The sequence below is a fragment of the Montipora foliosa genome, chromosome 13, assembly GCF_036669935.1.
Source record: "Montipora foliosa isolate CH-2021 chromosome 13, ASM3666993v2, whole genome shotgun sequence".
Taxonomy (NCBI): Eukaryota; Metazoa; Cnidaria; class Anthozoa; order Scleractinia; family Acroporidae; genus Montipora; species Montipora foliosa.
The window spans coordinates 10398583-10415047 of NC_090881.1; the positions used below are offsets into that span (position 1 = coordinate 10398583).

Genomic DNA, 16465 nt, shown 5'->3' on the forward strand with positions numbered 1-16465 from the left:
TTGTGCCAGGGCCTCGTTGCTTTTCCAAACAAAGGGCCTTTTGTTACTGTGTTTGGCACATTTGAATAACACAAATAATGTCTGGAAACAGAAATCTTCCCTATAGTTTAAGCCAAGTATTTGTGTTAATTTAAATTTGGTGCATCATGCAGTCACCGTCCAACCGTCAGCCTAATGAACAACATAGTTCTTACTTTGTGCCAAAGCTTGCCTATCGAGAATGATGCCAATTAGTTCTCCTTCAATGCAAACAGTCGAGCCCCTTTGCTTTCAATTTCCCTTCGATTGACGCAACTCTGTACTTTGGCTTACTGTGAAAACAACAAATATCCTTCGACCAATGAAAATCGACAATCCATTCATTGTCACATTAAACTGAAATGTTTAGTTTCAATGACGTCAATCTGCTTGAAAAGATAACACTAAAGTTGTTATTCCGGCTTTCCGACGTGGAACGCCTCTGTGCAATTATTTTTAAGTTCATCGAGAAAAATTTCGATCATTCCAATGATTTTGCCTTCACAAAACTGAATGATTTGATTCTTAACAGGGTCTACACCAGTGAAGCTAAACGAAGGATCTCTAATTTTATATCTACTGTAAATATGACTTAATGCAATGATCTTGTAAGAAAAAATAATGATAATTTTAACTCAAAATATTCATTTTGCTGTTCCTTTGCAATAGATACAAAAAGTACCGGCCTGCGAAAAACAAAAGAAAACATTTTTTTAAATCTTGCTTCAAAAGGATAATTGTTTTGGAGGTTTGGCACTGTGTCATTAAATGAATGTTAAATAACGGGTATTTCATTTCCCACACTTTGAAGAACCAATCAGATTAGGCTCTTAGGATACCATTTCTTTGAAGTGTCAATAGTTTTCCCAAACGACTGACGATATTCATGAGTTCGTAATTGGTCGGAACTAACATAAAAGTCCGACGGTAAGCCATATGTTCATTGTTAGAGCGTTGCCATAGACGTGCTCCCAGTTTTCACGATAAAGCGTCCTTCGCGCACAGTAAAAGACGCTAAGGACTTTAGTATATAAACGGAGCTGTTCTTCCTTTTCTTAAATCACGGTAAGTTAGAATTTATGAAATTCGATTAAAGTTTGTCGGGAAAATGAGGCATTACTTAAATTATTAATCTTACCTTTGTTGTGTATGATATTGATTTCCATCTTTCTGGCATCCCTTTTTCTGTTTTTAACCTCTCCATTTGAACTTTGAGGCTAGAGGAACATCATTTTAGAAACTTTGACGAACGATGTCACTAAATTCATTTTGCATGAATGTACGATTCAAAGTTTTTTTTTTTTACCTCAACGTATCACTGAGTTGAATGTAAAACTGTGTCATAAAATTGTGCAATACGCGCAGTGCTATGTGTTTCAGTTCTACTTATGTTTTATTATTGTTGTTATTTTTATTTTGCTTAGAATTGTAACCATATTCGTTGTCCTTTAAAACAAAGCGTGCATCAAAAACGTTGACATACATTTAAACGAAGGAAATACATTGACAGGCTCACTTTTCAATTTCACATGCCTGTTGACGGAAGAAAATTATCTTCCAACCGGAACTGCTTGAAGTCATAACTAGCTCATCGCATGGTTGTTATGGAATAGGAACCAAGAGGGATTGATTCGACCAAGTCCTCTAAAATCCCATTCTCCTTACAACCGTTCACTTTTATCATGATCATGCTAACTACTGCTATGAGCTAGAAGAAGAGTGGAAGGATTTGAGAGTACTATTCTAACCCCCCCCCCCCCCCCCCATTCCCTTTCCCTTTTTATTTTCTTTTTGCAGACGGCGTTTTAGTACGAGACTGACTGTGTTTTCTCAAATGAATAACTCAACATCAGGTTTGAATTATATTTTTTTCATTAGTATATGCTGCGCAAGTGAATAGTGCTTTCCGCACATTCTGAATCTGCAACTATGACAGAACTAAATCATAAACTTGCAGTTGTTTGCAAATTGTCTGACGAGTTGATAATGTTGCTTGTATTTTCATCTATAATAAGCAGATACATCTTGTGTTTTAGTCTGTATTGATTCAGAAGAAAACTTGTCTCTTTTTGCCAAAAAGCGTTTCTTAAATTGAAGGAACTGAACCAATGTTCACAATATTATATAAAACGAAAAGAAAAGGCGCGTATGCAGGTTTTCGGGTTTGCATAAAAGCAACTATTTTAAAATTGTTGTTTGATAAAGAATTATACCAGTGCTCCTATATGAGTCGTAGGCAACCATGTCAAAGGCACATTCTCGCGCTATTTTTAGTCTTTCAACACTTCACAAATGCAACGCAAACTACATTACTTCAATACTTCAATGAGTTTTCTGGGATGCAACGAAGTCATGAAAAAATTAGATTGGGTTGTGAGGAATAACCGCCAATAAGAGAAAATGGATGGCTCATCCTTTAAATTTTGTTTGATATCGGTTCTTTCGGTTGTTTGGAATGCTACACGTCCGAGATGAAGAATCAAGCTAAACTTGTGCACTGCCAATGATGTCAGGTAGACCTAACATTCCATACGAGGCCCTTGCATTGTTGTTATCATCATCATCATCATCATCATCATCATCATCAGCTATGTTCTTGACAAAGGTTTGCTTCCTTAAAGCAAAGGGCCGGGATCAAACCATGATCCTTTGGCGCTAAGGAGTTTTATTAATAAAACCCTTCTTAAATTATGTACCGTACCAACTAGTGTTATCTTCTGCAGCTCACTGTTACTAATATCTGTTTGTTCCTCCAGGCCTTTTTTTAAAGTTCCAAGTGCTCCCATTAGTATCGGAATAGTATATTATTATTATCATTATTATAAAGTTCCAACATCATGTTCTGGCTGTTGTCATTGCCGTCTTTTCTTCTGTTAGGCGAGTCATAACAAATGACCAAAGGCTAAAAGAATTATCTCTTCTTCACATTTCCAACACTTTCCTCAATATCCTTGCAGTTCCCAACAACAAGGCAGTTTTTTGCATTACTCCAACATTGAATGGTATCCCTAGTTTTCCAATCCATCTATCAAATCCTTTGGTGACCCTTCCAAGGGCTCCTATCACTACAGGTACGACTTCTACTATTTTGGGTTTCCATAGTCTTCCGATCTCTCTCTTCAAGTCCTGGTATTTTTTTCCCCTACTCTTACATCAGCTGGTACAGCAATATCGATGATTATCCCCTTTCGCTCTTTCTTGTCAATTACAATTATGTCTGGTCTTCTTGCCTCTATCACTATCATTATTATTATTATTATTATTATTATTATTATTATTATTATTATTATTATTATTATTATTATCATTAATTTGTTTTTTGCTTTTTTTTTATTTGGTAATCTTTCTTTTATTTATGATTAAGCATGTTTTTTCACCTAAGTGAAGACATTTAATTCAAATTCAAATGGAGAGTTCATTTAAATTTGTTAATTTGTCATCTCTCAGACCAATGCTCAGACAAATGTACAATTGTTTTTTTTTTTTCGAAATCCGGGAAAGTTTGCTTTTGTTTAATTAAACCTTTGTGAAGGCAAATGTTATTTAAATTACATCGGCTTCATTCTCAAACAGCGTTCGCCCAAAACTGGCCCGCATAGTTTTTAAAAGCCCTTTTAACTTTTATTTACCTAGTAGTGAAATATCACTTAGTACTGAGGAAAGGAGTGTTCGATTTCAATGTTTATTTGTATTTTCCTCGTTTTTGCAGTTTTTCTTAAATGTTTCTATATGGAAATGGTTTTGAAATTCGACAAGTTTATTTCTTTTATGTTTTTATTCACTGTTTTGGCCCTGAACGTGCACAAACGACACCCTTTTGTCAAAAAGACAGCCAATCAAAAGTTTCGGTTAATTTATTCAAAACACAGTTGTGAACCAAGAACAAAAGATTGTGCACAGTCACGGTCAAGTAAACATGACGGGGGATGTCAATGTTCTCACTTTTGAAGTTTCCGGAGTTTCATAGCCAGTCCATCTACATGACTTAAATTTATCAAGACTGAATGAGAAAGAAACTGAGGAAGGTTGTCTTTGTGAGAGCCAAAGGCCATACATCATTATGCCCGGTAGTAGTTGTCTGTGCAGATAGCTAGTGCCCCTGTCAAATTAAGAACCTATTTAAGAACCTAGGTAACCTAAAATCCCACTAAATACCATTTCTATAAAACCTATTTGGGCTAAGTTTGAAAAATCTAGGTTCTTATTGTACTAAAAACAAACCAAGATCGAGAGTCAGTTAAGAACGTCTTTGTTTTGTTCATCTGTTGTTTTTTGTTTGTTTTGTGAGTGGTATAAATAACTGTAAAAAAAGTAAAACTGTAGTCTAACAGGACAATCAACATGTACAATATGGTTTTGTTATTTCATGATACACTGAAGAAAAACTCGTTTTGTAGTCGAACTTAGCATCATGATACTACACAACTGTACGAACATGTTAGGAATAATTTCAGGTTCAAATCGCAAAAAAACATCCGTTCGTTAAAAAAAAAAGGATATAAACTGCAGACAAACATGTTATAATCAACGTTGCAAGTGAAAGTCTTATTTTTAGACTATTTACAATAGGCTTCAAAAATAAACTTCTAACGAAAGCGTTCAGTGCTTTCTGTTATTTATTTTGTATGTTCGAAGTCTGGCATAAATTTCTTGTGAACTGTAACATATCACGGAATATTGGACTCGAATTATTCTCCAGAAGGATTCATCGCCAGCATGTCTTCCCTTTAGTTATAACATAACGTAGTTATTTTTTTAAATAAAAAACTTCGGACATTTAAGTCGTACAACGAGAAAACAATAAAAATAAATATGGCGCCACCAAAGAGATATGAAAAGCTTGTGTCACAAGACCTTTACCCGAAATAATTGTGAGACAAATAACTTGGTAAGTTCTGATGACAGCGGAAAACATTTCATTCGCTAAAAAAAAGCGCGGAAGTCGATACAACACGATTAAGACGAATATGGAGCCATTATTTTTTCTTTCCTAGTATGGTGTAGGACGTCTGTCTCCTCAACCTGGTTTTAATGGCTTTTAATTACCTGGGACCCAACCCATTGAACTATTGTAGGTTCAGATGACAAGAGAAAAAAACCTAATTTCCGTAAGCCAACATGCATGCGAAATTGAAAACTGTGACATTTGTTAATGTCGAGTTCTTTTAAACCGAAAGCAGGCTTTAATGGATGCAAATTAAATTCGATGGTCGCTTTGTTTCAACTCTCAGTAGTATTCCCTTTCTCAACAAACGCAGAAAATGTTAATAAAAGAACCGAAGTCTTTTTATCACAATATTGATCCAGAAATGTGCTTGTAAATTTTTTTTGGACTGAAAAAGGCCTGAGGGGCCTAATAAAACGTTGGCTTTGCAATTTGCTGTGCCTCCCTTTTTCAACAACAGCAACAACATTATTGATGTCAAACACCCAACTATTATTACAGAGGAAATTAAAGATTTAGCTGACATGTGCATCCAAGCGAACATCCTTCCTCACAGTTTGTCTGCGAGAACTGACAAATGGTAGTGTGAGCAAGTTAAGAATCACTCAGGCATACCAACAAAAAAAAACAAAAACATGACAAGAGTGAGATTAAAAAAAATACAATGATAAAAAAATCCATACAATACACACCGCCTGTGCAACAGAAGACTGGTCAACATTTGTTTTATAGTAGTAGTTATCAATTATTTGCTGACGTGGAGCAAACAAAACAAAACAAAACTTTATTTCACAATGGCTTATTAGATCACATAAAAAGATATTTGTATGGCTAGTTACATTAAAGTTATCGAGGTATTAATGGTTAAATTAAACCATATTGATAACAATAGTGGAAATGCTTAGCGCCTAAATAAACCACACATTTTTCTTGTTAGAAACCAGACTTGTTAAGTTTCATTTTAAAATATAGACATCTACATACATACACAGCACACACACACACACACATTCACGAACACTTGTTGTGAAAAATATAAAGTAGAGGAATTATAAAAACTTAGATGTTACATTTCTTTCCTTAGTAAATACTGTTTAGCTTTTCTCGGGAAAATGAAAAAAATGAGTTTTTAATGTCATGTGGTAGTTTTTGCCAGTGGTCAGCTGCCAGAGTCGACAACGTTGTTTTTCCAATATTAGTCCTGAAGCGTGCTGTATAGAAGTTGTTATTTGAAGCATATCTAGTGTTGTATGTGTGAACATCACTAGCATAACGTAGATAAGAGGTAGATATCCACCACATTTAACGACAATGACATGAATAATTGCTCTTGCATGAACCACACAAGTTGAATAATCACCCTCGCTTATCCATAAAATTTATTGTTGGGTAGCCGAAGCGAAACGGGGCGCCATTTGTTTTTCTCCGTTTTCTGAGGACTGACTCTTCACCGCCAAGCTAGCCAATCAGAATGCGCGGAGAGCACTATTCACTTGTGTGGTTATACTTGTTTAATTAACATAAATTATGTTTAAATGTACTGTACCAAGAAAATATTGCGAGCACAGTCATGGCTCTGAAAAACATAGGCCCAGAAATGAACTGCCATATTTAATTACTTTTGCGTCAATATTTGTTTTGCATAAAGCAGGCTAACAAAATCTGTCGAGTGTAATCTGAAGTGATAGTTTGTACCCCATATGAACCATGTGAGCGTTAGCCCTACTTATGGAAATGGGCCCACACAAGGACAGAGAAAAACTCTGACCAGGGTGCGAATTGAACCCACTACCTGAAGATGTTAAAGTCATGGCAATGAACATGTACAAGTACGAGGAAGGCTTACGTTTCTACAAACGTTAGTCATAGTTTTTCTCTGTCCTTGTGTGGGCCCATTTCTATTGGTAGGTCTAACGCTCACAAGGTTCATATGGGGTACAAAACTAGCACTTCACATTACACTCTAATGAGTTAAGTCTGTTGAAATATAAAGTGCTACACGGCCAACGTTTGTAAAAACGTAACCCTTCCTCGTACTTTAACACAATTTGTACCTTGCTTAGTTAAGGAAAGGAAAGGAACTTTATTTAAGTGTCTAATCTTCTAGACCTGCAGAGCACTAATCGGGGACACTGTAAATTGAAATTAACAGGTTAACGTAAATCAAATCAAATTTCGGTTTTTGAGGAGAGGGGAAAACCGGAGTACCCGGCGAAAAAGCTCAAGGTAAAGAGTAGAGAACCAACAAACTCAACCCACATATGACACCGAGTCTGGGAATCGAACACGGGCCACATTAGTGGGAGGCGAGTGCTCTCACCACTGCGCCATCCCATCCCATCGCATTGTTGAGTGTTAAAATAGGATTTTTGTTCCTTTGTTTGTGACAGCAAGTCGCATATTTTGACGTCCCCCTTCCAGGTACTAACCCTGACGGAAAAGGCGGAAAAGGGTTAACTTCAGGAAACATTGGTCTTGGAAAGCTGTCAGAAGCTCAGTGTACAAACTTAAGCTTGTGGTGAAAAAAAGTTGTAAATGATCAACATGTCAGCCTTGAAGCCAAATGTTTCTCGATTTCCTTTTATTTTCGTCAATATTTCTGGGTTTAGTATTTTACTGAACCACATGTCTTCTCAGGGGGTATGTAGCAAAGATATCTACCATGGCACTGTAATGAATTACGATACCAAAACAAGATCGTGAACTATTAGAGCTACATATTACGCAAGGACAACTTGAATCTCCTGAAAAAAACAAAACGCAGCTCAGTTGACAGTTATGGAAAAACACTATCAAGTTACTTCACTACCATATGTGCGCAATGCGTTCCTACTTTAAAAAATATCCCGTATCTGTTTCAAAAGCTCGGGGTTTGAATTCCGTGGCAACCTTTCACAAGTGTACCAACGGCAGAGGCTCTGTGTTTTTTTTCAGTTCTCTGATGGAGATAGCGTGGCCGATAGAGCGACTTTCATATGATCTTGAAAAATAAACGTAAAAACAGAACGTAAACAAAAATGCAAAACATTTAATTGGTATATCAAACAAAAACAATTGAGCGCGAATTTTCATTGGCTTAACGAACGCGGATGCAAACAACGTCATCTCTCCTTGGAACTTTCTGGAAAGCGATCGGCATTTCCATTTGACGTCATTTGAAATGCAGTAATGTCGAACGACCTTCTCGATGGTGCGTACTGTAAAATCCCAAACGAAAACCAGCCAGAGGGTTACAATTTTTCAGCGTGAAAACGTTTCCTCGCCGATATGATGATGATGATGATGATGATGATGAACTTTACTTGAGTGTTATGTCATCTAGCCCTGGGTTGCTAATCGGAGACACTACATTGAAATCAAATCAAATGAAACAAATTACTAATTTTGAGTGTTTCTACTTATTCACAGATAGTGGTTTTGCCTCCAAGCCACAAACAGCTTCGATAGACACGAACATTAGCTGGCCAATGACAGTTGCGTTAACTTCTTTAGCAGCCGTTATTGCAGCCCTCGATTTGTTTGGGAATGTCATAGTCATTTACGTGATTCGCGCAAGAACGCCCATGCGCACAACGATTGATCTTCTGATTGCAAATCTAGCAGCCGCTGACCTCTTGATGATCCCAGTCATTGCGTATTTGGTAAAATTCTTTTATTACCAGTTTGAATGGTTTGGGGGCATTATGGGACAGATCACATGCCACTTGGCTCTCCTGCTCCACGCTCTCTCGGTCCTGAGCTCCGTTTGCACAATATCCGCCATTAGCATCGACCGCTTTTGTGCTGTGTATTTTCCTTTAAAGAAAATACTCACTAAGTCACGTGTTAAAGTGATCATTGCTTTAATATGGCTGCTTTCAATAGCTTGTGCACTCCCTGAATGCTTAGCTGCAAGAGTTTTTCTTGTCGAGGGCAATTACATTTGTGTTCCAGATTGGAAAGACAGTGCGCTATCGTCAGCCAACTATACCCTTATCTTCGTAGTTTTAAGCTACGTCTCTCCCTTGGTTACCACGACAACTCTTTACCTCCTCATCGGTGTGAGGCTGTGGAGAAGTGTGGCCCCAGGACACCAATCTGAAGAGGGAATTAAAAGAATAAAGGTGACGCGACGCAAACCCACTAAAATGCTATTCTGCATTGTCCTCGCTTTTGCATTATGTTGGCTTCCTCTTCATTCTGCGGAACTAATGCGGCGTTTCACACCAACAGTTTATTGGCTTCGCATTCCTTTTAATGTAGTCATCGTTTTACCATGGTTTGGTGTCGCTAACAGTGCCATCAACCCTTTCATTTATCCCATTTTCTGTGAGAAGTTCCGTTTGGAATTCAGAAGAATATTCTGCTCCCTTTGCTACAAGGAAGTCCACCGAAAAAAGTCCGACTTGTCGGTGTTTACTGGAATTGTTAAATGGAACATAAAAGTGGGTAAGAAAAAGCATGAAAAGGAAGAAAACAACACGACTGCGAGTTTAACCACAAACGCCTCTCTGGTCACCGCTCTTTAACCGATATTCACGCATAATTAATATATTTCATGTTAAAATCCGGCTTCGTACTGAAGAATCAGAAGCGAAAACTTGGGAACGGAACTGAAGTAAATCGGGAAGTGTCGTGCAGCAAACGAAGTGAACCGAGTAGGTGTCAAGAAGGCCGCCTTTACTGCCCAGATACCCGAATGGTTCACTTTCATCAAGCCCAGTAAATGAAGCACTAGAAACATCATGACCATGCCCCCCGCCTAAATGAGGCCTTAGATCCCTTTTAATAGAGCTTATTCTCACTGCAACATCGCCAGTGGTAAAGTATCATACGCCCATCTTTCTTTTTTCCAAACAATAAGCCAAGAAACAAGTAGCGATGATTTTGAGAAACAAAGACATGTAAAAACTGGCGATAAAATGTTAAATTTCCGACGTTTCGGCGACTTCATGACGCCATTGGCCGTGTTTCTACGACAGTCGTTGCCTCGCTTAACATTTTTAAAGTGGTTTGTTTGCAGACTTAAAAAGCGACTTAAAAATAATACGTGTTTTTACGGGTAAGATAAAATTAGGAGAGAGCACTTGCCAATGCAATTATGAAAATAATAAAATTAGCACGCCTGTTGTTATTCCGATTTGAATAACCGCAAGCGACTCCTCATTGGCCGAAAGTAATTGCCAACTCACTTAAGCTACCTGGTTTGGGTCGTGTTCTCTCCAACGGTTTTTCAGGTCACTTAGAGACTGACAACCGAAAATTTCGTGAAAACAGGCGTGCTATTTTTATTAGTGTGTGTAATCAAATGGCGACGAGTGAAATAAGGAAATAATTTCACGCGCGTTTTGTCAAAATTCTGATAATTTCCCGAGCCTTTAGGCAAGGGAAATTATCAGAATTTTGACAAAACGCAAGTGAAATTATTTCCTAATTTCACGAGAAAACCATTTGATTACCTTTTAATGTCGTTGGTGACAAATTACGCTCACAACCGTAATTGTAAAATCACTCGAGTACTTTATCCAACTTCTCGGGAAGAATCATCTCCAGGTTTTTCTCAAGGCTATTTTCGTCACACCACTTTCAGTTAATTGTGCTCTTTCACGTATTTAAATTTTCTGCCGCTTCTTTTAATTTCGTAACTTCTTCAATGGTCACAGTCTTAAATCTAGACGCCATCTTGGCTCTGATCGAGATACAAGAGATGTTACCATGGTAACTTTGTAATTTCACCTGTGAAATTATAAATAACGCTGAAATTTCGCGCCTCAATTAAGGAGTAATTTGTCACCCATGATATTACATGTATTTTAATTAAAGCATTCACAGGGATCGAGCTCTCTCCTCATTTAATCTTACCCGTGAAAACGCGAATTATTTTTTAAGTCGCTTAACGAAGTCTGCAAAGAAACCACTTTTAGGAATGTTAAGCGAGACAATGGCTGTCATGGAAGCACGGCCTTGGTGGCTTAAACGTAACGAGAATTCTTCTGAAATTTGCCGAGTCGCTTAACTTTAAGCGATTTGTGAAGCGATTTGTGCAGGATACGAAACGACAAGTATAAAATGAAAATCTTTGTAACTGCTGTTTGTTTTCTTTTCCTGCTGAAATTGAAATGGTCAAAGAGCAAAAACATTTATAAGTTATATCTGTTAGGAACTTGTATATTCATTTCCAACACCTTGATAATGGCCTCATGAGGACGCCGAAATGTCGAAAATTTAACATTTTAACGCTAGATTTACATGTCTATGTTACACAAGTAATGATATCGAGAACCACTTTTAAGAATTAGCCTGAAAAAAAAAAAGGAAACTGTCACTTGTTATTCCTCAAATGTTGGGGCTACTATATAGCTGAAAAAGGCTTAAAATTGGAGAGGTGACGAAGTTTAACGAGTTCTTTCAGGCTTTGAGGCAAGGTCACAATATGAAAACAATAACGTCACCACTATTGTGATCCAAGTGAGCCCTGACAAGTTTTGGTCGTCTCTGACTAAAAATTCCCAAAGAAGATTTCTACAGAAAATAATGATATTTAATGAGTGCCCACATTCACCCAATATTCTTAATCTGATTGGCTGTACCGTGATCTCTTGGTTAGTTTATTGATGTACTTTGAAAAAGTTTGGGAGGGTTGACTTTTTGTCGTAAAACTTCGCTGACGAGTACGCTTCTCTATTTTGAATAATCGCGTTAGGTTGTTTATTCATTTATTTCGTTTTTCAAATACGCGTGCTAGGATCCGTACTTCGGAAAAAAGGGGACTTAATCCGGAACAACTTCGACGTAAACGTGAACGTCTCTCCCAAATATAATCATAAGCATTTCGCGATTATTCTAGCTTGTTAGGAGTTGTGCAATACGGGCAAAGCATCCTGAAATTGGATGGGTACGAACGGTTTTAAAGTAAAGGTAGGAAATCAATGGTTAATTGTTGCAGGTCCATTTCATCGCCAGAACCGAAAATTTGCTGATCATTTACGTTATTAGGGAGTTTAAGCAAAGACGACGGTTACGGCAGCGAAAACGTCAGTCCAATATATAACTTAGTGCTATCGCTAGTATTTCGCAATTAGTCAGTCTTGTTTACCTTAAACAATACATTCGAACTATCTTGTAAATGGATGGGTACGAACGGTTTTAAAGCCAAAACAGAAAATGACTGTTTCATTGTTATATGCTCGCGTTCTCGTCAATTATATCACGTTGTTTTGTGGAGTACGTCAGAAAAATACACGGAAATTCGTGTTGCACGTGTAGCACGAGTATTTTTTTCTTTTTTAACCAATGGTATCCTTGCTTTATGGCGTTGTCGTTCTCGTAGTTGTCGTCGTTGCTTATAATAAATTAATTAATTAAACTTGCTAGTACCAGAGTACTAGACCAGCTTTGGCAAAAGCTCTTGGGATGGGTCCTCCCTTAAACACAAATGAGCCACGTCCTACGTGAAATATCGGCTGTTGATTTCTTTCTGATTTATGTTCCGCCTGTTCGGCCTTTGTACGCTTCTGAAATAAATTGAAAAGCCAGAGAATGACGTCATTCACAGAATGCTGCATATATTAGACTTATTAAAAAGGGTCTATAGCGATACAATAGACTACTTTGGCAATGTCAAATGTCCATGGAATCATGGGCAGTTCTCGTATTTGGTGGGGAAACGTTCAAAACTGAAGACTCAAATGAATGCTGGTCATTGGCCATTCTCCTCACCCACCTGAAGAACTAAGGAAGTAATGCATCGCAAAACAGTCTTTTAAAGAACGAGACAAGGGCCAATGGTTTTGACGACATTTGTTTTCAAGGACCACAATTCGCCTTGACTTCAAAGTAATAATTTACTCGTATGTTCTTGCGGTTCTGTGGCCCTTTATAAAACGAAATAGCAATTAAATAAGTAAATAAAGAAAAAAGAATAATAATAATAATAATAATAATAATAATAATAATAATAATAATAGTAACAATAATAATAAAGTAACATCCAACCTGACGTACATAGGGAAATGGCAAAATAGGCAAATAGCGGAATCATATTTGAAGGTGTGTACTGTCGCACTTTGTAATAATCGTTGCACTTTGTAATACCTGTCGCACTTCGTAATAACACTTGTCGCACTTTGTAATAAAAAAGCTGTCGCACTTTGTAATAACAGACCATCGCACTTTGTAATAAAAAAAGCTGTCGCACTTTAAAATAAACTTGAAATAGGTGGTCGGAGGACGCTCGTGATTGTTTAGGCCGCTCATGAGACGACCACCACATTAACACAGAATAATATAATATGCGCTTAATTTCCAACAACTAGGAAAGATGTGATTGTCACAATGACGTAATTTAATGAGTGTAGGTATTGGCAAAATCCAATTCCATTATTTTTCCTTCGAAGTGAAAAAGGTGTCTGACAAAATCAAGAAGTTGGAAACAATCCGCCATTTTAAATTAATTAAGTGTACTCCATTTTACTTGAAACCCAGAAATCGAGGCAATCGTCATTGAAAAATTGATCTGTTCTTCAGATGTTTAAAATCTAAAAAAAAAAAGGCCGAAACTTATAAAATTCGAAGAGAAATTATCACTGTGAAACTATTGAACCCATCTGCCAGTTGATCATCTTAAATTATTTTTTTAACGTCCCGGTTAACGGCGTTAACCATGGGCCAACATCTTTCCGCCAACTGTAGATGCAAAGGAAGTAATCGGTTCTTTGGGCGGCTGACTTGCATCGACCGACACTTGTTATCTCTATTTTATCCTCCCCAAGGGAGATGTGTACATGTCACAGCGGCACCCAACGACGGTTTCCCCCTAAATACATTGAAAACACTTTTTAGACTATCACTTTTAGATCTCTAGAAATGCATTCTAAGCTGGCGTAGCTTATAAGATTTTTTATCTTTTCGGTCATTCTAGGAGAAGTTATGTTTTTTTTCGAAATTACAAGGGCTTCAGTTTCATTTTACCAAGATTTTTGAAGTAATTTGACGTATTACGAAAGTGTAAATTTTTCTAATTCCTCTCTTCTTTCAATCCGAAAATTTTAGGTCTTTTTTTTGTTTTCTACGAAAAATAGCCCAGCCTGAGGAGTGAAATGCCGAAAAGCTAGACTTAAGAAAAACGTTGAAGAGTAATTCGATAAGCTTCGACCCACTACTTGTACACATGACATTCATCAGTCAAAGCCAAGTTGTATAGGTGTTGTCCAGTTTGGTGTTAATTTTCACGCCCAGACGTCTGGGTTGGTACCCTACACTTTTAAAGGCTGATACAATTAGAATACATAATTGTACTGTCAACATGGCTTTTAGATGTATTGCATTCCTTATAAGTTGCATTTTGTTAAAATACTGTATTTTATGGCGAAAAGGCGAAAGGAAAATATCTTCATCCTTTCAGTGAAGAGGCTTACAAGACTCTCTTGCTGCTGGTACAAGGAAGATTTAACCTGCCCGTAGCAGAACGTACACACGAACAAAAGAATGCCGTCGTGCGTTATTGCCGAAATCGTGATCGCTTCCATCGGGCCTCAAGCAACCCCAACCCTGTACTTTGAGGACAAAAAGTGATAAAGAAGTCAGCAATATCGGGTCTTGTCTCAAAAACGTTTGATGACGCAAAGTCTGGTGGATGCAAAAGCTGCAAAATCGAGCTGCTGCTGGTTTTTGTGGGTGTGAGCGAGAGAAATATACTGAGGGAGACAAACAGCAAAAAAAGTATCGCATTCATAACGTCAAGTTTACCAATAAAGCTACGCCAATTCCAGTTACCGCAAAATCCGTTCAAGCTCAACATCAAGTTGATCTCATGGACTTAAGCAAAGATGCTGTTGAACACGACAGGCGAGTGTACAGATATGTTTTGAGCCGATAATGATGGATGTTTTTAGCCAATATTCTTGCCTGCGCCCACTGGAAAAGAAAGCAAGTCATCATGTTAGCCAAACCCTTAAAGCGATCTATGCAGAACATGGTCCACCAGATCGCATTCAAAGCGACCGTGGATCGAGTTTGAAGGAAAAGTTAGACCTCTTTGTAAGGCATTAAAGATAAAATTAATTAAGTCGAGGCCTTACCGCACGCAGTCTCAGGGAAAGGTAGAGAGATCGCATAGACAATTGAGAAAAAAAGATTAATGTATGAATTGGTAACTCTGGGGAAGAAGGGAGTTAATTGGTTATCAAATGTCGATGACTACAATCGGATTTTGAACAACGAATGCAAGGAAGAGCTTGGCTGGAAAACTCTTTTTGAAATCTATTACGGACGGAAATATAAATCTATTAGTGAAGGCGTCTCTGGAATGTGTAGATTCGGATGGTAATGATGTAATTATTAGCGCACCAAGAAAACGAGAACTGACTTCATATAGGAAAAAAATGTCAAAAAAAATAAGGTACAGAGCTAAGCTTTATAGCGCAAAGCTTAACGATCGGATGGTGAGACGACACAAACGGCTCCACAACTCTGAAAACTTTAAACGCAAAGACAACGTTTTGATCCGTTACAGACTGCAAAAAGGGTGTAGCCTCCCACCAAAAGAGATTATGTGGCCGGTGAAAGGCACCGATGTTAAGAAGAGTAAAAAGAATCATGACATATATAAAGAAAGAGTTGTGCCGCCGAACTCTAACGAACAAATTGAAGAGTGGATCTCGGTGGAAAACATAGCGAGCATTCGGAAACGCCATCAGGGAACACAAGCAAGAAAAAGCAGGGATTTGCGAGAGCTTAGGAAAAAAATTGATGATGCCTTTAACTGCCTGCGATCGTTTTTTGGAGCGAGATTTTCCCCACATGAGTTTAACTCTTATGCATAACTCCTTAGGTTACGGAAACTGTCAGTTTGGAGCGCTGTGTTTTTGGTTAAATCGCCTGGGTATACACCGATCGCCGGAAAAAGTCCGTGAGGAGATTGTAGAATACCTGGAGAACAATCCAAGTGACAGCAAAGGCTTTCCTTTAGAACTACATGCAGGCGTGCCTTGGCCATATTACTTGCAGTCAATGGCAACGGATGGTACCTATGGTGACCAAATAACTTTACAAGCGGCAGCAGACTTGCATAACATTGAAGTTTTAGTTGTTTCAACTCTTGGGCATAATGTCACCACGCTGATTTCTCCGTCTGCGAGCATACCTTATGCAAGAGTGCATCTGGGACACTATTCGGAGCAGCACGGAGAACATTATATTTGTGTCGAAGGTGGGACTTCAGTTTCGGAGGAAGACCCACACCTGGCAGAAAGTTACGAATGTAACCAAGAAAAAGATGGTGATTCATTAAGTTCCCAAGAGACATAGGTGGTGCCCGCGAAACATAGAGAAGAGGCGTCGGCAGTGCCTACAGACAAATCCCCTGTACCAGTGGAGATCCGCTTTTTTGGAGATGTCAGCGTCGGGATGGTTCATCACTTCGACGATTTGACCTGTCACATGGATAGGCTTCCAAATGAATTCTAACCATAATCATTGATCAGGTCTTACTTTCTTCAAACTTTTCGTGGCCTAACCACGGAT

The 16465-nt window shown here is 38.0% G+C and overlaps 2 protein-coding genes across 2 annotated transcripts; both read left to right on the forward strand.

Moving 5' to 3' along the window:
• The first annotated feature begins 956 nt into the window (after positions 1-956).
• LOC137983126 (neuromedin-K receptor-like) lies at positions 957-11228 on the forward strand. The gene is made up of 3 exons (XM_068830309.1): positions 957-1083; positions 1816-1871; positions 8372-11228. Exons 2-3 carry the CDS (start codon positions 1853-1855, stop codon positions 9469-9471), a joined length of 1119 nt encoding a protein of 372 aa, XP_068686410.1. The 5' UTR covers positions 957-1083; positions 1816-1852; the 3' UTR covers positions 9472-11228.
• A 4514-nt stretch (positions 11229-15742) lies between these two features.
• LOC137981682 (uncharacterized) lies at positions 15743-16249 on the forward strand. The gene has a single exon (XM_068828751.1). It carries the CDS (start codon positions 15743-15745, stop codon positions 16247-16249), a length of 507 nt encoding a protein of 168 aa, XP_068684852.1.
• The last annotated feature ends 216 nt before the right edge of the window (positions 16250-16465 follow it).